At 39.1% G+C, this 26,613-nt stretch overlaps 3 protein-coding genes across 3 annotated transcripts in view; 1 reads left to right on the plus strand and 2 right to left on the minus strand.

Annotated features, from left to right (window-relative positions):
* The window catches only part of raph1b (Ras association (RalGDS/AF-6) and pleckstrin homology domains 1b), an 80,015-nt gene extending 64,527 nt beyond the window's left edge, over positions 1–15,488 (plus strand). Inside the window, exons 8-16 of the mRNA XM_056254248.1 lie at positions 102–261; positions 369–490; positions 1,354–1,419; positions 1,706–1,849; positions 2,328–2,438; positions 5,975–6,073; positions 6,261–6,381; positions 10,633–10,775; positions 11,486–15,488. Coding sequence (XP_056110223.1) covers positions 102–261; positions 369–490; positions 1,354–1,419; positions 1,706–1,849; positions 2,328–2,438; positions 5,975–6,073; positions 6,261–6,381; positions 10,633–10,775; positions 11,486–14,236 — 3,717 coding nt within the window. The 3' untranslated portion in view covers positions 14,237–15,488. The remainder of the gene's footprint in view (positions 1–101; positions 262–368; positions 491–1,353; positions 1,420–1,705; positions 1,850–2,327; positions 2,439–5,974; positions 6,074–6,260; positions 6,382–10,632; positions 10,776–11,485) is intronic.
* Positions 15,337–19,027, minus strand: spp2 (secreted phosphoprotein 2). The gene is made up of 6 exons (XM_056254321.1): positions 18,936–19,027; positions 18,286–18,407; positions 17,656–17,778; positions 16,587–16,694; positions 15,983–16,028; positions 15,337–15,896 (listed from the first exon to the last, which is right to left on the minus strand). The coding sequence occupies exons 1-6, from the start codon at positions 18,991–18,993 to the stop codon at positions 15,769–15,771; spliced, it is 585 nt and encodes a 194-aa protein (XP_056110296.1). The 5' UTR covers positions 18,994–19,027; the 3' UTR covers positions 15,337–15,768.
* A 2,598-nt stretch (positions 19,028–21,625) lies between these two features.
* Positions 21,626–26,563, minus strand: alg11 (ALG11 alpha-1,2-mannosyltransferase). The gene is made up of 5 exons (XM_056254317.1): positions 26,449–26,563; positions 25,697–25,918; positions 24,207–24,578; positions 23,005–23,582; positions 21,626–22,492 (listed from the first exon to the last, which is right to left on the minus strand). The coding sequence occupies exons 1-5, from the start codon at positions 26,493–26,495 to the stop codon at positions 22,209–22,211; spliced, it is 1,503 nt and encodes a 500-aa protein (XP_056110292.1). The 5' UTR covers positions 26,496–26,563; the 3' UTR covers positions 21,626–22,208.
* Positions 26,564–26,613: the final 50 nt, after the last annotated feature.

The following is a 26,613-nucleotide window of genomic DNA, read 5'->3' on the forward strand; positions in this document are numbered from 1 at the left end:
GTGAAATGTGGCTTACTATGAAAATGTATGTGTAAATATAGTCAATATTAAATGTACTTGAATTAACCAAACTGGGCTTTCCTTTTAATCTTCTTCATCAGCTGGTGATACGTGTACACATGTCAGATGAGAGTTCAAAGACCATGATGGTGGACGAGAGGCAGACAGTCAGGCAGGTGCTGGATAGTCTGCTGGATAAATCTCACTGCGGTTACAGTCCAGACTGGGCCCTGGTCGAGACCATCCCTGAGCTACAGATGGGTGAGGATGCTTGCACATGCTTAGATGACCTGTGAACCTGAGGGACAATATGTAGATTATTATATACTTTATCACTCTCACTCCCTCTTACTTTGTCTTTTCCTCAGAGAGAATTTTTGAAGACCATGAGAACCTTGTGGAGAACTTGCTCAACTGGACCAGAGACAGTCAGAACAAACTCATGTTTATTGAGCGGATTGAAAAGTATGCACTTTTCAAAAACCCACAGGTGAAGCTCTATCTTTTGTTACATATATGCTGAAAAAAGTCTGATTAAACATTAGGCATTCTTTTTAAAATATAAATAACTCTTACCAAACCTAGACTTTTAAACAGTAGTGTATATGCACACATTCTTAGATAAAGTCAGGCTTAAAGGCAGGGTAGGCAGTTTGTTTCTAAAACACTTTTTCCCAAATTTGTTTAAACTGTCTTTATATACCAATATATATCTAAAATGTAAGTACTCTAAAAAGGAGAGTATAAAAATCGAGTGTCTGTACTGTAGTCCTCTCAGGGCTGCAATAAACACAGCTACTTTTTCCATTCGGAACGAATGCAATGATTGGCTTGGTGACTGTCACTCTCCCTCGCTACCATGGCTACCACCCCTGCTGCTACAGGATGCGCGCACCCAGTTGACTCGCTCATTTCGAAAGAGGAGAGGCACGTACCGGCCGGAAGCTAGGAAGCCTCACAATTATGGCAGAGAAAGAGCAGTCAAAATTCCCAGTACCACCTGTACCTGCATATACAATCAGCGCAGGCAAACAAGGCAAAAAAAGGTGATGTCACTCCATGCACTGCGCTCCTCTCTGCTCGGCGCTGGTAAACGCGTCCTCCAGCTGAGCAGTCGACATCACGCGTTCATGTGTTTTGGGTTCATGTGCCTGGCTTTGGAAGGAGCCCAGAAGGGAGGGGGTGGGAGTTTTCTCTGTTGGATACTTTCAAAATCCAGCAGTTTTCTGCTAGTTTCTCAAACTTACCTACCCTGCCTTTAAAGTAATAGTAATGAGTTATGATTTTTTTTGTGATTTTTTTTTTTTTATATTCCGTCACCCTGATTCACTTGTTGCATGTTGTGTTTCTAAGAACTATTTACTTGGGAGGAAGGAGACCTCTGAGATGGCAGACAGAAACAAGGAGGCACTGCTGGAGGTGAAACATACATTATAATACAACTGCATAGTAATATGGCTAAAAATGTAGTTATAATGCAGCTGCTTTGTACAAAACATCAGATTTGAATATTTTTCCTTGTTTAACATGCAAATAAGTACATACACACGCAGTTAGTGAATGTGACCCAAAGCCTTCATCACTGTGATGTTAATTTGGAAGTGATAATTGTGATGGCTGACAGAGTTTATATCAGTCTAAATCTGTCAAGATAACATGTTTTTTAGAATGCTTACTGATGTTTTTGTATCTGTATGTCTTGAAGGAATGTTTTTGTGGAAGCTCAGTGTCTGTTCCTGAAATTGAGGGAGTGCTGTGGTTGAAGGAGGATGGTAAAAAGTCTTGGAAGAAGCGCTACTTTCTGCTGAGGGCATCTGGCATCTATTTTGTGCCGAAGGGCAAAGCCAAGGTCAGTGTTATTGTGTGTGTTTATTTAGTGTCATGTTCTCTTTAAATGGACATAGAACCTAAAGAACTCTTGAGTGGAATTTCCTGTTTATGGATTCACTGAGGATACTCTACACAAACCATATGTTGTTTGTCATCCACTTTGACATCAACCCCCATGTCTTATTTTGTTATATCATTTTAAGTTGAAAACATTAGTTACTCATTATTTGATCAAGTCTATTACAAGCATACAAATGAAACATGGGTTTTGTGTTAGTATCAAATTCTGTGACAGTTAACGACATGCCAGTTAAGATTTGTCCCTGGATATTTGATTCTGCTTTGTTGTATCTGCAGTTTATAGTATTGTATTTCTAAATGTTTGCTTTTATCATCTCAATTTCCTTCACTGTAAGCTATACAGAATAAACTGTCCAAATTAACAACAGATGGTAATAAATATAAAACAATATTAATGTTTATTTTGAACGCTCTAGGCTTCCAGGGATTTGGTGTGCTTCCTGCAGTTGGACCATGTTAATGTTTATTATGGTCAGGACTACCGAAGCAAGTACAAGGCCCCCACTGACTACTGCCTGGCCCTCAAGGTGTGTGTGCGTGTGTGATGTTATGGCTTGTTATCCTTAAGCCTGTTTAAATGGATGTGCTCTTGTTTGTTACCTTTTCCAAAATTGGATCATACTGATCCAAAACTTTTAAAAAGTAGTGCAATATTTTATTTATTATTATTATTTATCATTATATAATTTCATTATAATGTTCATATAATTTATTCAGCAGGGATGCATTGAATTGACCAGACTTGACAATAAAAACATGTACAGTATATTGTTACAAAAGTTTTCTGTTTCAAATAAATGCTGTTCTTTTGAAATTTCTATTAATCAGAAAGTGAAATTGAAAAGCGAACATGCGTTCAAAAGTGATTTCAATACCCCGCATATTGACATCCCTACAGCACTCCCTTTTTCTAGTGGGATAATAATTAGAAATGTTCATTAGAAATGTTACAAATCAGAGTATCTGAAATTGAATGATTTCTGAAGGTGACACTGAAGACTGGAGTTAATGGCTGCTGAAAATTCTGCTTTGCCATCACAGGAATACATTTTAAAATCTATTAAAAATGGAAACCAGTTACTTTAAATTGTAATAATATTTAGGGGCCAAGCACCGAAGGTGCGGAGGCACCTATTGTATCTGTTCCGGTTCTTATTATTATTATTAGGGGCCAAGCACCGAAGGTGCGGAGGCACCTATTGTAACTGTTCCCGTTCTTATTATTATTCTTCATTCTTCCGACTGGGCGTCTATGGCAGCCCATAGAACCGTTTCCGGGAAAGTTATGAAATTTGGCGCACAGATAGAGGACAGTCTGAACTCTCACCATATCAATTTTGGAGTCTCTAAATCAAAAGGTGATGTCACTCAAGTTTCAGACCAAACTTGGTACATGTCATCACAAGCATGACCTGAGGCTACATGCTGCGTTTCGGCGCAGCGCCACCTACTGGTCCGGAGATATGAAAAACAGCTATTTTTGCTCGTAACTTCTGAACGGTTTGTCCAAAAATCATAAAAGGGGTCTCTTTAGATTCAGGGCGTCATGCCGAGTCGACTGATATCTAATTTTCCCAGATCGGCCATTTTGGCTGTCGGCCATTTTGAATTATGTGCAAAAATGCTGTATTTTTTGAACGCATGAACGAATTGTTACGAAACTCGGTATGGGTCATCAGTACGATGCCCTGAAGGAGCCTGAGAAGTTTCGAAACAGCGCCACCTAGTGGTAAAATTTATTTTTCAAATGCTTATAACTCTGGCTGTGGTTGACTTATTTTCACGGGAGTCATCTCGTTGAGGTCCTGAATCGTTGCCGAGTCCAGAGATACCAAACATGCTAGGTTTCGGCTTACGGTTTGTGTAGAGTTGTGATTTAGCGCTTAAAAAACATTTGCCGATATCTTCGAAACCGTTAGTCCGATCGAGACGAAACCACCGTCAGAAAATTGGAAACATAGGTCGATAGCTATACGCCAATGCCCAAATGCCAAAATATTGATAGTAAGGGGTCGTAAAATTCAATCAAAGTCACGTGTCAGTCATTTTTTACGTGTTTTTTCACATAAATGTCTATAACTCTGAAGTTAATCGAGATATCTTCACCAAAATTGACACACAGATGTAGGGGCTCACTCTGAGGACACATGCAAAAAATTGTGGGATTTTGCCTCTTGGTGGCGCTATAATAGAACAAAACATGAAAATCCCATTGATTTCAATGCAGTTTTGTGATGTGAAATGCTATACTTAATAAAAACATTGCTGTAACATTACGAAACTCAGAATTTGTTACCAGCACCTTGCCTTGAAGGTACTCAAAAGATTTCAAGACAGCGCCACCTGTTGGTCAAAAGTTAAAATTACATTTCCAAAAATGCTAATAACTTTTTTAAAAATGTGCTTATTGTAATGACACTGGTCTTAATAGATTCCTTGGGTCATGCCGAGAACATAGATACCAAGTTTGACGTATTTGGACGAACTTCCTGTCCGCCATCTTTATTTACTTTCAAAACCTTCTTTTTCGAACTTCTCCTAGACCATTGGTCCGATTTTCACCAAAATCGAATCGTATCATCTCCCGACTGTACCGACTAAAAGGTATGGATTTCGTGACGATAGACGAAACCGTTTTTGTATACCGCAGCAGCAAAGTTGAGACATGCTGCCAAAATGACTATTAAGTCTTTATCTCTGCAATGCCTTGATATTTTGACACCAAACTTTGTATGTGTCATTGTCACCTCACTCTGACCACATCACATCGATTTCGTAACTGCGCCACCTATTGGTCGAAAGTGATAATCCATTAAATCATCTTAAAAGTTACTGTATATATGATTTTTTAGCCATTTGCCCAACATTCTCTTAAAATGTCTTTAATTGCTCCTTGCTGCTGTCGGTCTGAAACTTCCAGCCATGTTGGCATGTCTTGTCGTCTGCGTTTGCGCTTGGCCCCGGAATGGCTGCTTGCAGCTATATTTCACTGTATTACTGTTTTTATTGTATTTTTTTATATATATAATTAATGCAGCCTTGGTGAGCATAAGCGACTTCTTTCAAAAACATAAAAAAATCTGACAGACTCCAAACTTTTGAATGGTAGTGCATTTCAACAACATCTCGACAAACCTTAGCTGCTAATGAAACAACTCTGTACTCAAATATTTGGTAATAGAGTGATGTCAGATCCCGGAAGTCTAATGTTGCGTTCAAGTCCTCCTGGGAAGTTCGTACTTACGAGGGAACGAAGGCAGGTGTGTTCAAGTCACTTTCGTTGGAGTAAGATTGCGGTGTACTTTTTCTTAATTAATTACACAAAAATACAGCAAGGTTCTCAAACTCTAGTTCTAGAAAATGAAGAACAAAGAATCAGGCAAACAAATCAAAGCAAACCTGTGCATCAGGTGTGCTTTGCTTTTTTATGTTTTTAATTAATTTATGATCCACTGAAAAGTTTATCGTTACATTTTACATTGTTATATTATAATGCCATCATATTATGTGCAGGCAATTAGCTTAATACGCTGTAAATAGAAAAGCCTGACAATATCACTGCTAAATACCTTTAAGTATTGTGGTGTTTTGCCATGTTTCTCACTGACACTTCCCCAACTCGTAAAAAACGGGGCTTATATAAAATCCCGAGCTTCCCACACGTATTTACCACATTTTGGTGGCATTCATGTGCGTTCAACTCGTAAATACGATCTTTACGAGATGACTTGAACACACCAAAATTCACTGCTGGTTCTTTCGAGATTTTCCTATGGGATTTTATAATGGGGTTTTTCAATTTATGAGTAAAATAAAGCTGTTCTACAACGTACATGGCACACACTCACACCCCAAACTGTCTTATCTAGTTACTTATTAAAAACTTGTTTTCAAAAATGAACACAACTGCTTTAGACTTCCACTAGGGGGCCTCAGTGATCCTCCAGGCCATAAACCCTTGTTGCTGCCCTCTAGTGGTTTATAAGTATTAGCAAGCCAAATAAATTTTCTTGAACCATTGTCCTCTTCATTGTCTTGGTAACATTGTTGATTGTGCCCACAGCACCCTCAGATCCAGAAGAAGTCACAATATATAAAATACCTGTGCTGTGATGATGTCAGAACTCTACACCAATGGGTCAATGGAATTCGTATTGCTAAGGTAATCCCATGGCTTTTCCTGTCCTCTGTTGTATTAATGAATTAATGAAATGCTCTTCTAGTACAAATTAATAGGCCAAATTATTTATACAACTAACATTCTTCTGTATTTGAAAAATAACTTGTTGCCAGAGCTCACATTGGAAATGTCTTAAGTCTCATCTCTGCCCATTGTGTTTTATGCACAGTATGGGAAGCAATTGTATGTGAACTACCAGGAAGCCATGAAGCGCACTGAAGCTGCCTATGACTGGTCTTCTCTCTCCAGCACCAGCATCAAGTCAGGAACAAGCTCAGTCAGTATACCTGGTGAGTAACTTAAACCTACTTAGACACTGGCTGCCCTTCACATTGCCCTTCACATTGCCAGACATGGGCAGTATTTCAATTAAATGTATTTTAAATACGTATTTAATTACTTTAGTGTATTTTGTAATTTGTATTTTGCAGGTGTGGAAAAAATAAAATGTAGTTTGTAACAAAATATTTTGAGGGAGTGTATTTGAGTATTTCAAATACTTAAATACTTAAGAAAAATCACCATAGTAAAAGATTTTGCCATATTTTCGGTCTGATGTTGGCAATGGCAATGTCCAGGTTAGATGCACGAAAATCACGTGACACCCTGTAGACCGCGCTTCCTCCAAGAAGTGAATGAGTTTTGAACACAGGAGAAGAAGTGGCGCTGCTCCTCTTAAAAACGGCATTAAAGGTGCTATCAGCGATTTCAGGCCCAAAAAAGGCCGAAACATAAATGATCACATTCATCTAATTTTTCCTAGCGATCCGGTAGCTGCCCGCCCCATTAGCATGCCGTCCAAAAACCGCGTCTAGGCTCTGAGATCTGCACTCAAAAACAATGGGTTTCACCAACCACCAAAACCTAAACAAACAGTGTTCCAACCAGTGATGCGCGGGTTGATCCAAAATGAGCGGGTGCCTACGGTCACCCGCGGTTACGAGTCATCCAAAAATATTTTTAATGATATTCGGGTCGCGGTCGGTCAAGTCGTTTGAAATATAAAAAATATAAATGCCAATTAAACCTTTGTAATTTATATAGTAGGCCTACTTGACACAATTTTCTATGAAATACATAGGCCTAACTTATACTTTATTGACTGAATAACTGGCGCGAAGATGACGCACGAGCTGCCTACTAAGACAAGTGGGAAATCCTTATTTACCTTTTCGAATGTTGAGCATTATTAACTTTTGAATAAATGCTGACGTAAAATGCCCGATTTCCCAACACGTTGAACTGAGCAATGCCATTGTACCATTTTAATAGGCTACTTTTAAAAGCATATAGCTCAGTAATGTCAGTGTATTTTCTGAGAGGGGGCGGGATTTTTGTTGGGAAAGTCAGGGGAGAGACGCACACTTAGATTAGACTGGATAAACACATGCAGCATCTTAATTGTTAAGAAAATGAAACGAAATAAATGAATAAATCAAGCCTTTGTTACATAACACTAGGCTATATCATACAGCATTCAGAAAAAGAACAGTTTGCGCTCCTAAGGGCTTTCACACTTTTCCAAAAGCGGCCACACTCCTCCGCACCCCAAGTTCCTATACGTCTATGGCCCAATGACGCTACGGTGAGCATTTACTACTTTTAAAAAATGCGGGTCAGGAAGCGGGTTGGGTACAATATTTTCTTTTCTTTTTTTTGCGGTCCGAGTTGCGGGCAGGTTAGTTGAAAACGTCGGTCGGGTGCGGTTTGTTTATACATTGACCCGCGCATCACTGGTTCCAACCAATCACCGACAGTGTTGTGAGGTTTTGCACGGCTGCACGCGAAGTCGGAGCAAAACCTCACAACACCCTGTCGGTGATTTCCCCCTAGGAAAAATGAGATGAATGTGATAATTTATGTTTCGGCCTTTTTTGGGCCTGAAATCGCTGATAGCACCTTTAAGGTAAAGTGTTTTGTGAAAAATATACAGTCTACACACACACATATTGCACACTGAATGGCATTATAGAGAAAATAATTGTGCCTTATGAGATCAATGCACTGTGTTGTCATTCTTAAAAGGACATCATATGCCCTACCTATTATGAAACAGCGCGTCTGTCGTAACTCCACTGAAATCTCCATGCTAAGCAAGCGTTCACAATATAAACGTATTACATATGAGAAATATTGATATTGATTTTGTATAAAACTACCACACCATTGATGTGAACTTAGCTATACATGCCATTTACGTCAGAGGGAGCTATTTCAGGCCCTGTAGAGATTTAGTGAAATGGCCATACTTTTTTATTTTGCTACTTCGCCATTTTGAATTTACACATTTATCATATTTGTGTTATTGACCTTTCAGTAATACAAAAAAAAAGACTTAAGATTATTGTGGGAGTATTTTTGTATTTTCAAAATACTAATTACTTGTATTTTATTTAAATACATTTTTCACATCAGTATTTTGTATTTTATTTTGTTACATTTCATGAGCCAGTATTTGTATTTTGTAACAAAATAGTTTTTGATGTATTTGTGCCCACCTCTGCACATTGCGCAAATTAAATGTGAATTAAATGTGAATTAAATGTGAATTAAAGGTGCAGTGTGTGATTTTTAGCGACATCTAGCGGTTCGGTTGCGAGTTTGCACTAAGGGCTCAGCCCACTGCTCACCCCTCCCTTTCGAAGAAGCTACGGAGGCTAAAACGGGACAAACATCGTCGTCTGAGACAGCAGAGAATAGCCAGAGTAAACCAAGTTTCTGTACCACAGTCCATTATAAACCACATCATGGATAAAGTTTACATAGCCTTAGTCAGGTGAGGATGAAGGGTTATGTATTATATTAATACATAATATAATAATAGTAATCAGCTGATTGTCTCACGAACGTAACCAGCACATTTCTCCCCACATAGCAAACCCATAATACAGCGAGGGAGAAGAACCACATGAAACTATGCCACTATATATTTTTTCTAACAGGGTAGTAAAAGTTTAACTGGCTAATATGAGCTGTTACTGTGGCTGAGCTGGTTAAAGCGTTAAGCCTTGTTTATACTGGACGCGTCCGCATGAGCCCAAAGGTGCGTGCGGCAAAAATGACGTGATTGTAACAGCGCGCGCCTCCGCATCCCCTAGACACCATTTACTACACACAATAGGCTTTTTTTCTCTGATTTTGGAAACTCGATCGACTTAAAATGCTTCCAAGATCGACTTGTCGACCGCAATCGACGGGTTGGTGATTCATGTTACTGTTTTACGGTCAATGACAAGAGTAGCCTACTAATCAGCTGTCTCACGAACGTAACCAGCACATTTATCCCCACATAGCAAAGCCATAACACAGCGAGGGAGAAGAACTAAGTTACATGAAACAATTCAACTACATATTTTACTCCACTGACAAGGGAAAAGTCACTACTCACGGTGTTTATGGCTAGCTTCTAGCTTTCTGCTGCTTCTCTTTCAATGTAGTGACGAAACGCGCTCTGTAACGCTGTTTGTTCGCTGTCGGCTACGGTAGAAACATGACGTCACAATATGTCGACCTTCATAGAAGGGGGTGCCCGCGGTTATGGAGATATAAATGCCTTTTTCTAAGGTAATAAAAACATTACGGTTTATGAAGTAAGTTCTTTATACACCACTGAACACATAGTTATGGATGTCATATTGCATTTCTGTTAATAGATACTCAAAATTTTTACACATTGCACCTTTAAATGTTTCCATTGCCCTTCACATTGTGCAAATTAAATTGCGAATTGAAAATACGCCCAATTGAAACACGTCAATTTTGCAAAAACTCGCATATATTGCAAATACGTTTTTATGCTCGCATGAGGTGGTTTTTCAGGCAGTTTGAAAAAGGAATATTTTGCAAAATTGCAATGGAAACAGTTTTTTTGCATTTACAGTTCACCTGGCGTACGTAAAAGTCGATCATTCTTTAAAGACGGCATGGTATGCTTGGACAGAAGACGAGACAGAGTTCTTTATTAAACTCATAAAAGACAAAAGAATTACGGGAATACTGGATTCTAATCAACAAAAGAGATGCCACAATTTATCGAGACCTTGAAGCAGATAGAAGGGAGAAACACCCAGAAACACCTCATACGTGGCCGCTCCTAAGTATAAGGGGCTTTGTTTGCCATTAATGTGTGGATAACACACCTACGTCTCCTTCGATTCAAATACGGCTAGTGCAGTGGCTGCGATATACGTAAACCTACCAACATGAGTTCCCATGATGTTTGGAAATGACTTATCGCCAGAGGAAAAAATTGTTTTAGTCGCATAACATCGGTTAATGAAAACGAAGTCATTTCGCAATAGTTTTTTATCGACATTTAGAAAATATCGCAACATTTTTGCGCAATTCTGTAATGGAAACCAGGCTACTGACTGCTCCTTTATACACTTTTTTTTTCATATTTTTCTACTGAAATTTCTAGAAATATAAGGATTGGCAGTTCTGGAGAATATCCTTTTTGATGGAATATTAGTGATTTTACTGATTTGCATTACTGTAAGTGTATGGGTTATTGTTAATGTTTAATCTGTTTTTGCTTAAAGAGTCACAGTCAAACCACTCTAGCCAGACAGACAGTGGTATGTCCGATGGCACTTCATCCTCCCATGCCCGCTCCCAGAGTGTGGTCAGTTCAATCTTCTCTGAGGCCTGGAAGAGAGGGACTCAGATAGAGGAGAGCACAAAGGTGAGTTCTTCTTTCTCTATTTGTTCTGGAGAGATACATCTTTGCTCTTTACCTGCACTTTCTTCAATTAATCTCTTGATAAAACACTAAGATGAACCAATTATTTAAAGGAAAATTTGACACAAAGGTGAAAATTCCATCATCATTTGCTCACCTTCATGTCCTAAACCTGTGTGACTTTCTTTCTTTTGTGGAACACAAAAGGATTCTGTAGACTGTGCTGGTCACTTTTCTCCGTGCAGTTGCAATAAATTATGTAATAATTGATGCAATTATGTATTAATTGATATCGAACCCTTATAGCTTTGTATGAGAAACTAAGGTTTTCAGTCAGTTTCCTCATTCTTTTTAACTGCATGAAAAATCTAAATTTTTCCATTTGTGTTCCAAAGAAGAAAAAGTCATTCAGGTTTGTAACAACATGAAATTAGGTGCTGAAGTATGTTGTGAAATTTAAATTTTTGGGTGACTATTCTTGTGTGCTAGTGGTTTTCAACCCCGTTGTAGAAGCCCCCCAAACTGTACATTTCAAATGTCTCCTTTTTATGACACCCAATTCAGGTTTTAGAGTCTATACTAATGAGCTGATGACCTGAATGAAGTGTATTTGGATAGGGAGATATACAAATATAAGATATACAAATAAGAAATAACACATTATCGATTTTTGTTTATTTGTTGTTGTTTTTTTTGTTTTGTTTTTGGTTCAGGCAAGACCAGAATCGATCCGTTCTACCCATTCAAGCCATAGCACCCATTCTTCTCATCATGTGGCCCAACAGCAGCATCCACACCTACAGCAACAGCCAAATGCACATTCAATTCCACAGTCACGAGGAAGTGTCCACCAAGCCCCAACACAGGCACCACCCCAAGCAACTCCAGCCCCGCCACCCCCTCCTCCTCCTCCTCCCCCTCCCCCACCACCTCCTGTTTCCAGTATCCCCCACCATGCTACTCCTACCATGTTTGCCAAATACAGCACTATCACTCGCCTGCAGAATGCTTCTCAGGCTATAAGTCACCACAAACCTCATCCTCAAATCCAGCAGCAAGTGCCACCAGTCCCTCCAGTATCCAAACCACAATCAAACAATATTCCACCAGGGGCAAATATCCCACCTCCTCCTCCTCCACCTCCACCTGCCCCAATGCCTCCGCCGGGATCAGCCATGGCTGTTTTGAAGCTTGGTCCACCAGCCCCAGCAGCAGTTTTACAGTCATCCCCTCTAACCCCCTCACCACCACCACCACCTCCTCCTCCCATAATGCCCATGCAGTCACAACCTCTACCACCACCTCCTCTCATAAAACCTACACAGTCACAGCCTCTACCACCTCCTCCTCCCATAATGCCCATGCAGTCACAACCTCTACCACCTCCTCCTCCCATAATGCCCATGCAGTCACAACCTCTACCACCTCATCCTCTCTTAAAACCTACGCAGTCACAGCCTCTACCACCACCTCCTCCTCTCATAATGCCCATGCAGTCACAACCATTACCACCTCCTCCACCCATAGTGCCATTCCAATCACACCCTTTACCACCTCCTCCACCCCCTCTCCAGGCTAATGGCCTTTCCCCTCCTCCACCGCTCTCTACAGTCCAGGCACCTTGCAGAGTCAATGGACTCAAGCAGGTTCTTGCCCAAAAATTTTCCAATGTACCCCTGGACGTATTGCCCCCAGCTAATCAGACCCCTTTTCCCCCACCACCTGCACCTACACTCACTCCTCAACAGCATGTTGTTCCAGCTCCATATCCACCACCTCCACCATGCCCAACACAGCTGCCAATTCAACCAGCAGTTTTACCAAAAACTTTCACTGGTGGATTTCTACCCCAAACAGCACCCAAAACTTCCCATGGCATTTTTCCAGTATCCCTAGTAGCTCCGTCACCCCAAGTTCCAGTGCCACCTCCCCCTCCTCCTCCACCTCCAGCACCATTGAAGAACCAACCCCCGCCAACACTACCCAAGCAGCACAGCATCTCCAAGACACTGCCCCTCGCCAGCCAAACCTCATCAGTGCCATCCCTGGTTAAGCAGCTTGCTAGCCAGTTTCCTGTTGCATCTCCTGCAGTGGCCAATCAAGCGGAGAGCCACAAAGCTCCCCAGTCCCCACCTGCAGTGAAGGCTAAACCAAAATGGCAGCCTGTAGGTCAAGCCCAGCAGCAACAGCGGTCACCTGAGTTTCCACCACCTCCACCAGAGAGTACCCTTGCTTTTCCTTCTCCACCACCACCTCCTCTTCCTCCAGGTCCCACCCCTCCTCTACCCCCTCCTCCTCCTCTGATGTCAGGCCCTCCCCCTCCTCCTCCCCCTCCTCCTCCTCCTCTGATGTCAGGCCCTACCCCTCCTCCCCCTCCTCCTCCTCCGATGTCAGGCCCTACCCCTCCCCCTCCAATGTCAGGCCCTACCCCTCCCCCTCCTCCTCCTCCTCCTCCTCCAATGTCAGGCCCTCCCCCTCCTCCGATGTCAGGCCCTACCCCTCCTCCTCCAATGTCAGGCCCTACCCCCCCTCCTCCTCCTCCTCCTCCTCCTCCTCCTCCGATGTCAGGCCCTACCCCTCCTCCTCCTCCTCCGATGTCAGGCCCTACCCCTCCTCCCCCTCCTCCTCCTCCTCCTCCTCCTCTGATGTCAGGCTCTCCTATCAGAAAGTCCTCTGGTTCAGCTGCAGGTGTCAAGAAACCTCCACCGACTCCTCAACGCAACCAGTACCAGGAGTCCTGCAGAAACTTGGTGAGCAAGTTTAACCCTAGTTCTGCTTCTTCATCAACATCAACCTCCAGCATCTCACACTCCAAAGAGTTTTCTACAGGTCCACGTGCACCCCCCAAACCAGGGAAGCTCAATCTGGCAAATCTTCCTTTGGCTTTGCAGACCAAATTTAATCAGAACCGCCAATCAACTGCAGACTTCCCATCCCCTCCACCCCCAGAGAATGAATTCTTCCCTCCTCCCCCACTGGAGTCTGACCTTCCTCCACCACCGCCCCTTCCAGGTGATTCAAATGGTGTGTCTCCAAAAATAGCTGTGGTCAATCCACAGCCCCAGCCTGCCTGGGGCAAGAGTTCCCTGAAGAAGTCGCAACCTCCAGCATCACTTCGCTGTAACAACTCTATTAGAGAGTCTCCACCCCTCTCACCACCTTCCATACAAGGGGGCCCTATTCGGCCATCTTCTCCCAAAGGCACCACGCAACCCAACTTCTTGCAGGACCTTAACAAGACACTGAAACGCAAGTCTTCGCGAGTCTTGGGAGACAAAGTGGACCCTGTGGCCACAATGGATGACATGGCTTTGCCACCACCTCCCCCTGAAGTTCTGCATGACCAACAGAGGCACAGTGGGAGTGGCTTCATGTCCGGGAATATCTCAGGCTATGCAACGCTACGGAAAGGGCCGCCTCCAGCCCCACCCAAGCGGGACCACAGCACCAAACTAACAAACTGATACAACTTCAACTTTTCTTGGACACTCTTGCTTGCTAATTTCATGTCTGTCATAGTTGTAGAGGGGAAGCCATCATTTTGTTGATTATGCTCAGCTTGTTCTGTACAAAACGACTCAGTAAAGCTGAAACTTCTTGTGACTTTGTGACAGTGCATCAGTTTCAAACAACTGAGTGATTCCACTTCAACACCTTGGTACTGCATGGAATACAAAACTGCATAATATAAAATAATCTTATTGATTTTTGGGAAGATGAATGTTTTGAACTTTGGGGTTGGGTGGGATTTTTAATTTTGATTTTATATTCTTTTTATATTATTATTTAATAATCTGAAGAGATTTTGTTATTTTACACTGCATTTTTTTAAATAATTGGATGGTTATTTTTGTTTGAGGAGTATTAGATGTATAGGTCGATGTAGACTGTGTGTTTGGTTGGTATATTAGTTCGGCACGACTTTCACCAATTGTGTGGCAGATCCAGTGCTCAGTGGATACATCTAGCATCTATTCTGATCACTATTATTCTTTGAGCCACTTTAAGTGCGTTTTAAATGTAATTGTCAAAATTGTAACATGAAGGAGGAGTTGTTCAGGGAGTTGCCTCAATGTCTAGTTCTGTGAGACTGTGGAATGTTTGCTTTTTTTTATTAGACCTGTTTAAAATGTAGATATTCTCATTTGCTGCAGTATCTTTGTCTAGGTAAAACAAATGACTGCCTTGCTGTTCCTTGTTAGTCCTTACTTCCTCTGGTGAACGTTCAAGCTGACTTTTACAAATTGTTCACCTATGAAGAGATGGACTTTTAAGTCATGTGACTGAATGACACAATCATTATTCACATAGTTTTATCTTATATCCTGTATTATAACCTGTATTATTGGCTCATGAATACAGCCATGCCTTAAAAAGATTCTAGAACATGCGTATCAAACAACCTATCAAAATATTATCACCTTACAAGAAAAGACCATTTTATTACATAAAAGTTACATTTCCCTGTTGGTTTTACCGGTCAAAGGATTCTGGCTGATTTTCCCCATTCAGACATGACATGCAACTTCAGAATCTTACACTAAGTACCAATCTATAATGGCTCTATAAGAGCCACATGGCATATGTACAAACCAGTATACATATTATCTCATGTCCACATTTCCTTTTGAAGAATTTGTTTATTGAATGTATTTACAATATCATGAAACTTTTCAGGCTGTTGAGAAGTGACTAAATGAAGTTAATATTAAATTATTATAGTATCCGGTCTTGATCCATTTAAGGTCTCTGAACATCATGCTCTGCATATCTCTCTGCAAAATGTGTAATTTAAAATGAAATTATACATATTGATATCCATGCTTCTGTTCTTTTCTTTGGGTTTCTTGGGGTGGTTGATGTCAGCAGGTATCTATTCCCATTATATGGGTAGCCAGTGGCAAAATCCCTAGTACAGTAGTCTGTTCATTTAGCTTTATATTTGTAGCACCTTAATATGTGTATGAAGAATCTTCATGTGATTTTATTCTGCAGGTCAGTGATATGGCAGGTGATTGTTGAAATGGTCGCCACGAACATGGTTGGTTTCCGTGTTGCCGTGATGGCCAGCATGAATTGGTGGAGACACATTAATGCTTGGTGATAAAGTTGAATGTGTGCGGTCTACAAATATGACAAGAGCATTATCAACATGGTCACAATACACCAAATATAAAAGTGTAAAAAAAATATTACATAAATGTGTTTACCTCTAGTCCCAAAATGATTTAAATCGTAGTATAATCCTAGTCTCCCCTGTTGGTAGAAAGAAGTCATCATCAAATGATTTCACATTGCCTATCTCAGCAACTTCAGGTTAATCAAATTATTTCATTAATTGATCAGTCATTCAGTCATGGATTTATCAAAATGTTATATAAATAATATATATAATCATATTAATATTCAAAATATTTAACTATCCTAGACAGTTTACATGCTTCTGCACAAGTCAATTAATAGTTTTTGTCAAGTTACATTTACTGATGCAAATCATTCTAGCCCTTCCTGCTTGTTGCCAGTCACAACTCGGAGTGTACACGTATACCTCACATTAAGTGACATTAGTTCAACCTTGCATTATATAAGAACAAAATGGCTCAGAAAAATAAATAAAAAATAACCACTTTGCCCTTGATGATGAACATATTGTGTGCTATTATTGTTTTCAGTCATGTGCAACCTGTACATATCTGTAAACATCTAAAAAAAAAAAAGTGTTTAGGGTTTCATAGCCCTTTAAAATTCAGCTCATACTGTATCTACTCATACTGTTTGCAAGTCCATGGTGAACCACTTTATGTTCACACTCACCTCCTCACTGGACTCCGAGCTCGAGCTGTCTGCCTTTGTGCATCTGAGAGAGATGATGCGACTGAGCTCCTGAGTCACTCGTGCTATGATATAGCACCCTGCCTCCGACTAAAACACCATGGGAATGGACAGGAATCAAATAAGATTCATTAAAAAAAATGCATTATACTGCTATTACAAACCATTATACAACGTCAGTCCAGTCACTACAGATCATTACTTGTTTTTAAAAAATATTAATGACATCCAACTTTTGAATGATAGTGAATAGGGAATGTCAAATATATAAATATATTGTACATAGGTCATAGTTCTTTCACCATTTTCTATAAAATAATTAAATTTGTACATTAAATACAAATATAGGCGCTATTTCATTCTCTTTCACTTTTTTGTGGTTTCTAGATAACGTGTGTGTGTGTGTGTGTTTGTGTTTATGATGGGTAAATTTATATTGAAAATTACAACCACTCAGCAGTTATACAAATTATTTACATATTGCATCCTGTTTTCTACCACAATTCAAGTTCAGCCACTGAATTGGAATCAAAAAGGAGTGGGGTGTATCTCAATCAGCTCCCTAGTTCAGTAGTCAGGGCACTTATCAGGGAGTCGGACATTTTAAGAGCTGTCTCAATCGCAAAATCCTAGCAGTGCACTGAAACTTTTGCTCCCTAAATAGTCCCACCATTCAAAAGGAAAAGTCCACAATTCCCTTAACGGAAGTTCTAAAGTCATGTTGCCGGAAATAGTAATCAGTGTCCAAATGTGTAGTGAGCCAGGATCCTTACTGCAGTGCCCCAATTCATGTACACGATATATACTGATTCATAGCTGACTGAGAGATTAAATTGCCTCTGTCAATTCAGTTTGAATGGTGCACAGCCCTGGTACAATTGCACTGAGACTAACTACACCATTAGAGACACCAGATGTTCTGTCACAATATAAAGATACAAATAAGAGCACTAACTGCCTTCAAGTTTTATATACACCAGTTATCTCAGGCCAACCCAGACCTTAATCATCACATGATATTAATGTGAATTAAGTCCTTAAGATAACTTGCCACAAAAAAACCTTTGCGGTACATGCAGCCCTGAGGGTCGGCCGCAGAGGTCTTCTGGCACTCTGTCTCCCTAATGCCAAACCTCAGATGCAGATCATATGTGTCCATCCCCAGAGGAACAATCTTAAAATGAATAAAAGCAAATGATCAACAGTTAGTTATCACAGTACAATCACTGACAATATGAAAGCTAGTATTCGCTGCTAAAGATAATTTTGGTTTTGTTGCCTAGCTTTTTTAACTATTCATTTTGTTGTACTTCTCTTACCATCCCCAATCTTAGGTCTTTTCACACTGCTTAACCCTGGGTTATTGTCGTTCTAACCCCCACTTCTAAAGTCACCATGAAGTCAAAATGACAAATATTTTTTTCTTCTTCTTTTTTTAGTATGGAATATTGCAGTATTCATTATAAATGATTTATCCGTGCATGCCTTTTTTTATGTGCCCAAATTTTGAGCAATGTGAAACGTGAAGCAAGATAAATCAGGATAACCCAAGATTCCGTTTACACAGGGTTTAGAAGGACCCAGGGTATGTCAAGTTTGAAAATTCCATGATGACTAGATCCTTTAGTCACCCTACACCAGTTTTGCGATAAAACAGTGTTTTGTAAGAGCGTGTACTGACCCTCTTCACAGACGCCTTGGATACTCTGTAGAGGTGATTCCTGGCATAACGTGCATTGATCTGATTGAGGGCCATCTGTAGAGCATCGTCTGCTTTAGAGCTGAGCTCAAACAGAGGAAGGCCTATGGTTGCACAACAGAGGTCCTGTTACTCGTTTATAAATTTACAAGTATAGTCCCAAACAATTTCTAGGCTTTAAAGTTAAAAGGTAAACAATTTCAAAGATTAAACGTTTTATTCATAAAAACAAATAGCACATGTACATCACAGAGACGTCTATTTGATGAGCGTCTTTACATATTTTTTAGTGTTTGCTCATCTGCAATACAGATATCAAATACATTTAGAAGATATCTTTCAAATGTTTATAATTTATAATGTGTAAAACTGACATCTCAAAGACGTTTATCAGATGTTAGTAAACAGCAGATGCTTTACAGATGAAGTGATCTTTAACAGACATATTGCAGACGTACGTGTGCTATCTGGCTAGTTGTAACTGTTGACTTAGATTTCAGCAATGTAAAGTACAAAATCTGCCTAACTTTTTCCATTGTTAATCAAATACTAACATGTTAGTCTTACCAGAGTGTCATCAGATAATTATTCACTTACCAGTCAGTGATGCAAATGATGCATGTCACACTCACCTAAACCTCCAAAAACCTGCAGGAGCAGATACAGAAAAACACAGCACTTCATTTTCATCTGTCAGTCAGAGTGGACGCTCTTACCACCAAAAAAGTCGCTTTTTTAACCGGTATGGCTTTGAGTCCTCCTCCTCCTTTCCTAGTACAAGGCGTTGTTTAATTTGGCATCACTCTCCTGTCCGTGCACATCTGGATAAAGAGGAACTTTGTCATACAGACTCAATGCTTGTTTTACCAAGAATATGTTCTGATAATCTGAGAAATGACTGTACAATTAACTATAAAGATGTTGGTCATTTGGAAGAGATGTACTTGAAAAGCAGTGTAAATTACACAGTGCTATACATTTATTATGTTACCATGACAATTCTATTTAAATGCATATAACTAGTTTAAAACGCTATAAAAATGTTTTTTCTGGTCATCTTATAATTTACAGTAAAACAATGTTACAGAAGTTTCTTCATGATGGATTGCATATTTTATTTAAATAGTTGATTCTTGTTTATTTATTTTATTATTATGCTTTTCAGTATTATGCATATAGATTGATTTATATTCTGTGATATGAAGAATGAACAGCTGAAATTTGACATTGCAAGAAACACATTTCTGTTACACTTCTTTCTAAACAATAACTAAAACTGCAGATTTGCCCCCTACTCTTGGAAAAGTGAAATGCAATAGATTATTGCAAAGTAACTGTAGCAGGCCTGATGTGATCACAGTCTGAAGTTGCCTTTCTACTTTGTAGGTCATAGGGGAGCTGAACAGAGGAATGTCCGGTTCATCCATGACGCTGTCTAGACTCTAGAGGACTATGTGGCTAGTAAATAATTACAAAGAAGAACATACTAGGGAGTGAGAAATTCAAGATTTAATGATGCATGAGATCAAGATATTTTCTTGACAGTGATATGAGCAGACTGATGAACAGCGAACAGACGTCTAATTTTGTCATAAGCAAGAATTAAATCTGCTTTCTTTACAATTAGTAGTTTCGAACTCCGATTTTTAAGAGACGAAGAGAAATGGTCAGTGAAGGCTTGACAAGTTAAAGAGTTAGTTCACCCAAAAATGAAAATTCTGTCAGTAATTACTCACCCTCATGTTGTTCCAACCCCGTAAGACCTTCGTTCATCTTCGGAACACGAATTAAGATATTTTAATAATAGTTTAAATAAAGTCGTTTTTTTTTTTTTTTTTTTTTGCGCACAAAAAGTATTCTCGTCGCTTGATAAACTTAAGATTGAGCCACTGTAGTCACTTGGACTATTTTAACGATGTCTTTAATAACTGTTCGAGGCCGGCAAGTTCAATCCCTGAAGAAGCCTATGGAGGAGTGATCCAGCTCTCAGATTTCATCAAAAATATCTTAATTTGTGTTCCGAAGATGAACGAAGGTCTTACGGGTTGGAACAACATGAGGGTGAGTAATTACTGACAGAATTTTCATTTTTGGGTGAACTAACCCTTTAATTTGGTGGTAGATCAGGTTCATGAACCATGAAATATGTTACAGCTTACTCTAAAAAAAAAAAACATCCAGCCCTGAACAATATTAATAAAAGTCATTTGTGTGTATGCACCGACCTTACGGTCTGTTAAACAACATTTTTTTCACTTTTACACAGTTTTTTTCTAGGAATAATGTGTTCAAAGTTCATTTTGCCAGAGTTTGTGACACCATGTCCCAATAATGAAGGTGTTGCTAAACTATATGCGTAGTTACAATGGAATTTGTCATTAACAGCTTGTTATAGAAAAATGTGAAAGGCAGAAATATCAAGCTATTGCTTTGGCCAACAAATATTGCAATTACAAAATTATATTATAAATATTAAATTATAAATTAAAATCATACATTGGTAACACTTTATTTTAATGGTCCATTTTGAACATTCTGTTGGCTTTAAGTAACTTTGCAACTGCATGTCATCTGTCATTAGAGTATTAGTGGACTGTCTGCACTTCCCCTGATTTTTGAAAAATACCCGTGTTGTTTGAAGCATTCTTACATTTTTAATCACTGATGTTCAGGTTTTTGTAGAAACTGTCTCCATTTTCTCACTGGTTTCTATTCTGCTACTCCAGCGGTGATTACCGGAAAATATTGAGTTTATGAGTGTTAATTCTCTGTATTGTTTAATACAGATACTAAATGCTATGCAGTTGAACAACAATTTCTTCCTACGAGTCAGTATCAATATTCATCAGCCAATTGTCAAATACATTTCTAATAAAGCATAATACATTTTATAACATGAGATGAATCGGATTACTGCAGGTGGATGAGGCGTCTTTATCATGAGAAAGCTTCCTAAACCTAAATATTAATTATCTAGAGGATTTTGAAAGCTAAAGAAGAATTCTGTTTAAATACTCTCAGTTCCCTCCTCGTGTCCCTTGGTACTATGCCCTGTTTAATTTGGCCCCTCTCAGTCGCTTTCCTATCTAGTCTAGACAGACACACACTGTTTCCCTTACCCAGAATCTGTGCTCCAGGGATGCCTTTTCTGTATAGCAGTTATAATGTAAAAATAATTCTTATCTGTTACAGGAGGTTGGAGAGCTGCATGTGACAATGCTAAGAATTGATAAGAGCTGTCCAATGTAATAACATGTACAGTATATTAATGTAATAATTACACAGAAATATAGCTACTAAAATGCTGTGGGAAAACATCCTGTTATATTTCCAGACCACCATTCAAATATAATTTATTGTATTAAAAACAAAAACAATTCAATCAACAAAGTTGAACGTATAATATCCTTCCAAGAGAAATATCACATTTTTGAACTCTTATTTGTAACTCTCTGAAACCTGTTACAATAAAATAAAACAAACCTATTATAATTATAAACCATATTCATCATAAATAATGTACATAAAACAGATCTAAAGACAAATCAGCATGTGTTTTAAAAGAAACAAAATCAACTGCTTTCTGTTCATCTGCAGAGTGTAACTCTTTCATTCAATGTCACTCTTGCCTTTAAGTTAGCAAAAGGTGGCATCTCACCAGAACCAGCTTTTCCCATCATGAAGCATCCCTTACTTTAGGGATGTTTCTTAAATAAAGAGCAAATGTTCATAAGACAGGTCAGTATGAATTGCTCACTTCTGCTCTAGACACGGAATGATTCATAGTCAGCATTATGGGCCCAGCACAAGCTTGTGAACTAGACTGAACTATACCGCGCTGATTCGCTATAGTCGGTCAGGACAGAGACATGGTGAGAGTACCATGACCTCCTCCTCCATCGCTCTCATAGTCTCAGTGTTGACATTAGAGGCTCCACGGCTGCAAGAAATGAGCCTTCAAACTCCTGGTCTGAGAAGCGGGTGACGGACAGACGGGCCCGGCGTCGGATCTCTAACCGAGCTGCAGGAGTCATAGAAAGTATTCGTTCCATGGCGTCTGCATAGGTGTCTTCATCATCTGCCAGGAAGCCGGTTGGACCGCCATCATAGGGAACTACAATGTCCAACTTCGGACCACCGGATTTGTGAGCCAGAATGATTGTTCCTGCAGCCATACACTCCACTACACCTGCGGAGATATGGGAGAGGATGAGTGTTGTCAGTGTAACAGTCATTTAAATGCATTACTGTAGAGAAACAATGCTTCTCGCTTTTAAATAAAAGAAAGAAATAATTTAAATAAATGAAAATTAAACGTATATTAACCGTGTTACCGTTAGTTAATAAAAATGTTCATGTAACTAATGTTGACTGATACAACTCTTTACCTTAAAAATGTCTTAGTGAATGTTGAGATTAACATTAACTAAGATTACAAAATGCAGTTTCGTACTGTTTCAGCTATTGTGCATTGTTAGTTCAGGTTAACTAATAATGCTAACAAATGAAACCTTGAAAAGTGTTCCTAAAATAATTTCATTATAAGTTTCATTAATATCTGGTTGAAAATTAAAATATATGTACATTTAATACACTTACACTTATACAAAAATGTATTATTTAATTTATTATTTTGTTACTTGTTCCACGAAGTACATCTGTCTAGTGTTTTGAGAAAAAGCATGATATTTGTTATCTTACCAATACCGAAATGTTCATTCCACATTGTGTGCAACCCAATCGTGGCATCTGTTAAATCTTTCTTCAGTTCCTCAAACGGGATATTGAGTTTAAACTCCACCCTGTCTGCTACGCCCAGCTCCTGACACAATCCCCTCAGCATCAGTACCCTGTCTTCATCTTCCTGGTTACGACATCCACCAATCAACACCAGCTTCACGATCTCTCGACCGACAGGCTCCACCCCCTTCCTGTCCAGAAGTTTTCTAAAAGCCCTGATCTGCAGCTGATGGTCTTTTTCAGGCCGGAACTGACCCACCGAGACCACACAGTGACACCTCTTGCCTTCTTTCTCTTCATCCACTTCTCCAATAGGGATGTCCAAGAAGGCCTGAACGTCGCATGGTGGGTAGACCACATTCGTGCGGTTAGGAGCACGCCACAGTGCCAGAATGTGACCTAATGTCCAGGTGGAATTTACCATGACCACTTCACTACAGGAGCCGGCTAGACCATACAGCAGTGCGAAGACACAGTAGTAAATCACTTTGATGGCACTCAGTACAGGGTTACTGGAGATGTAGTCTGCATTATTGAACCTAGAATGCACAAATGTAATTACAAATTTATATAAGCCAATAATATACACTATCATTCACAACTTTTTTTTTGGGAAAAAAGTCTCTTCTACCCACCAAGGGTGCATTTATTTGATCAAAAATACAGTAAAAAAGTAATATTGTGAAATATTATATACCAAACAATTTACATGACTGTTCAAGTCGTTCCTAATTTACTGGATAAGGATTAAGGATAATGATTTTTATTTTTTGTACCACAATTTCAAACCGATAAAAATATTTTAGAGCTTTAGCATAATTATAAAAAATATATATAATTATTATACAAATGGGAATTTTAAGATTTTATTTGCATAGCTTTTCCAGGTCTAGAATAACACTTTGAAAATTAAGCTTCCTTTTAATACTTATTTTAAATAATGACATTTTATATTAAGGCCCTGTTGTAAGTTGGTTCAGAACTACTGCACTTATTCATAATGCAAAAATATGTTAATTAAGAATGCAAATTGGGTCAGTTTTGGACTAGGATGAAGTCATAATGGAGTTATTTTAACCCCGACATCAGCCAAAAACTAAGGTTTTGAATCATTAAAAATTTAACTGTGGAATCACTTACATTCAGTAACATTAATGACTAACCTTGGGTTTCTTTCTCGAACCACAGACAGCATATCAGTGCTGATGGTTGGATAGTGCACATAGCTTCCCACATGACATCCACCCAGATAACGGAACACAGGTAAGGTGAAGGCATAGCCCATTGAGTCAATGTAGATGTCTGGAACGAACTCAGTCAACGCCTCCCACCCCAGGAAGATGGAGCCCACGCTCTGCCCCAGAAGGGTGAAGTGTGGGAAGAGTTTTGCTTCCACCAGGAGACGATGTTTCAAGAAGACAAACTTAACAGCTCGGGGGAGTCTGATATTGAAGCGCCGCCGTGCTCCATCTAAAATCTCTTCTGCTGTCACGCCCTGATCACCTGTGTAGACCACGAAGGAAACATCTGTGTACCTATGTAAATATACGGGAATAAAAAAGGTATGAACCCTGAAATCATGAGTAGTTTTTCATTATGTAATAAGCTGCGGCTAAAGCCCAGCCATGTTGATCCATGCATTTCAAAGCAGCTTCACTTAAATGCCAGAACTTTATACATTTATATAAGGGTCAGCAATGTACCATGCTCACTTTGCTGTCCAAAGCAATTTCAAAATATAAGACTATAGCTTTTAAATCAAAATATATTCAACTATATAGTCTTATCCTACATTTTCATGAGCGATTATATTTTAAAGACATTATTCAAAAATGTCATGCTCGGGAACAGTTCACACCTAAAGTAAAACGAAATAAATAAATCCATCCGTCCATCCATCGGGCACACACTAAGAAATGAGGGAGGTGGGATAATTTCATAAATTAACTAGATTAGGTTTGTAGACAAACTTTAAGTTGGCATGGAAAAGCCTTGCCACAAAGTTTAAAGTAGTTTTAAAAGTTTGAATGTTTTCAATTTGAAATAGTTTAAGTTTTAAAAGTTTGAAGGTTTTCAGTTTAGAAATATTAGATAGAATGGAAAATGAGTCTCGATGAATTAGAAATAGTACATAGAATGGTAGAATAGTACTATAAATTTTTAATTTAGACAGTTGAAGTTTGAATAGTCTTGGCTCAATTTGAACATTGCGCAATTAAAGTCTATGGGATTTTTCCGAGTTTTTATCAGTAATTTTAGAAAAACCTTATAGTCTGATCAGTCTGAAAAGATAAGGCAACCAACTTTATGTTGAGAACACTGCAGTCATGCATGATCGTTTTAAGACTTTACAAGAAATCTTCTGAATAATTACCATCCTTAGCTTTTGATCTGGTAGAAGTTTTTATCATCATAATGGAATCATTATAAATATGTAACTCTGACATTTTCAATGACTAAAATCAATCAACCATACAATAAAGTTTGTAACTAAAAATAGCATACAAGCTTAAAACTATAACAGTTTCAATATAGTAAAAAATTATTGAATTTATAGCTTTAGTGCTTTTTTTGTATGCTTTCAGTCCGTATTTGTCACTGACCCATAAATGTCAGGTCAAATAAATGGCCCACTCTAAAAGATATAGCTGACCTGTTTTGAAGAGCACGTAAAGCACACCACAGCACCCTCTCTCCTCCTCCTCCCGCATTGCAGTATGGGTGGAAGAAGGCCACGGCAGGCCGACCATCCTGAGCTCTCCTGGTCTTCCTCTTCATCTGCAGCCAGGTTCTCACTCCCATGATTAAAAGGAAGAGAATGGCTGTCAGGACAAGACTCAGATAGAAGCATGGTAACAGCAGTGTCCACAGTAACCTGTGGAAGGTAAAGTCAAATACAATAATAATCCATCTTTCCCAGTAATGTCAGTTGGCATACAAAAGGTTTCCTAATAAAAAGTTAGTGCATAGACATGATCACAAGACTAATTCTAATGAACAATGTTATAGATTTCCTATACATCCTCAAACATCATTTGTACTGATTAATAAGCCACCTGTTATGGGCTGAACAATTTGGGATTTTTAGTATTGTTATCATCATCATATAAATGTGGGTGATCACACTTGGGTTTAAAGTGACTATTACATATGAAACCTGTGTTAAATCAACATGTGCATGTCTGAAGTATTGAAATTATACGAAACTACAGATTAGCATCCACCACTGTGTTTTAATGTTTCAAAAATACACCAAATGTATCTATCCATTCATTCTAAACAGAAAATAAAGCGACAAAGAATATTTTGATATTCGTACTGTAACAGCAGCTCGCTGGATTTCACTTATTCGACACTAGCTTTGCAAAATCTATAAAAATTTAATAAATACTTCAAAATTATTACCTGATTAAATCGCACAGACAGAGAGACAGGTGATCGTGCGCTGACATCTTTACCAAAATGACAACACATCACTCGTCAGAACCCGGAAATGCTTTCCACTGGTCGGCTGTTGTTTTGTTGTTTTCTAGTGTTTAATGGCGGTTGTCGAACTGCTTTTCCGCCACC

Source organism: Rhinichthys klamathensis, unplaced genomic scaffold, assembly GCF_029890125.1.
Source record: "Rhinichthys klamathensis goyatoka isolate OS25496 unplaced genomic scaffold, OSU_Roscu_1.1 h1tg000111l_1, whole genome shotgun sequence".
NCBI classification, from domain to species: Eukaryota; Metazoa; Chordata; class Actinopteri; order Cypriniformes; family Leuciscidae; genus Rhinichthys; species Rhinichthys klamathensis.

Bases quoted from the DNA above. Each gene is read 5' to 3' on its own strand.
- spp2 (XM_056254321.1), bottom strand. From the start codon at position 18,993: ATGAAAATGAAGTGCTGTGTTTTTCTGTATCTGCTCCTGCAGGTTTTT. The intron at 18,408-18,935 runs GTGAGTGTGACA...GTGCAACCATAG, and splicing joins GCAGGTTTTTGGAGGTTTAG to GCCTTCCTCTGTTTGAGCTC. The intron at 17,779-18,285 runs GTCAGTACACGC...ATTCATTTTAAG, and splicing joins CCAAGGCGTCTGTGAAGAGG to ATTGTTCCTCTGGGGATGGA.
- alg11 (XM_056254317.1), bottom strand. From the start codon at position 26,495: ATGTCAGCGCACGATCACCTGTCTCTCTGTCTGTGCGATTTAATCAG. The intron at 25,919-26,448 runs GTAATAATTTTG...TACCTTCCACAG, and splicing joins TGTCTGTGCGATTTAATCAG to GTTACTGTGGACACTGCTGT. The intron at 24,579-25,696 runs GTCAGCTATATC...ATATTTACATAG, and splicing joins TTACGTGCTCTTCAAAACAG to GTACACAGATGTTTCCTTCG.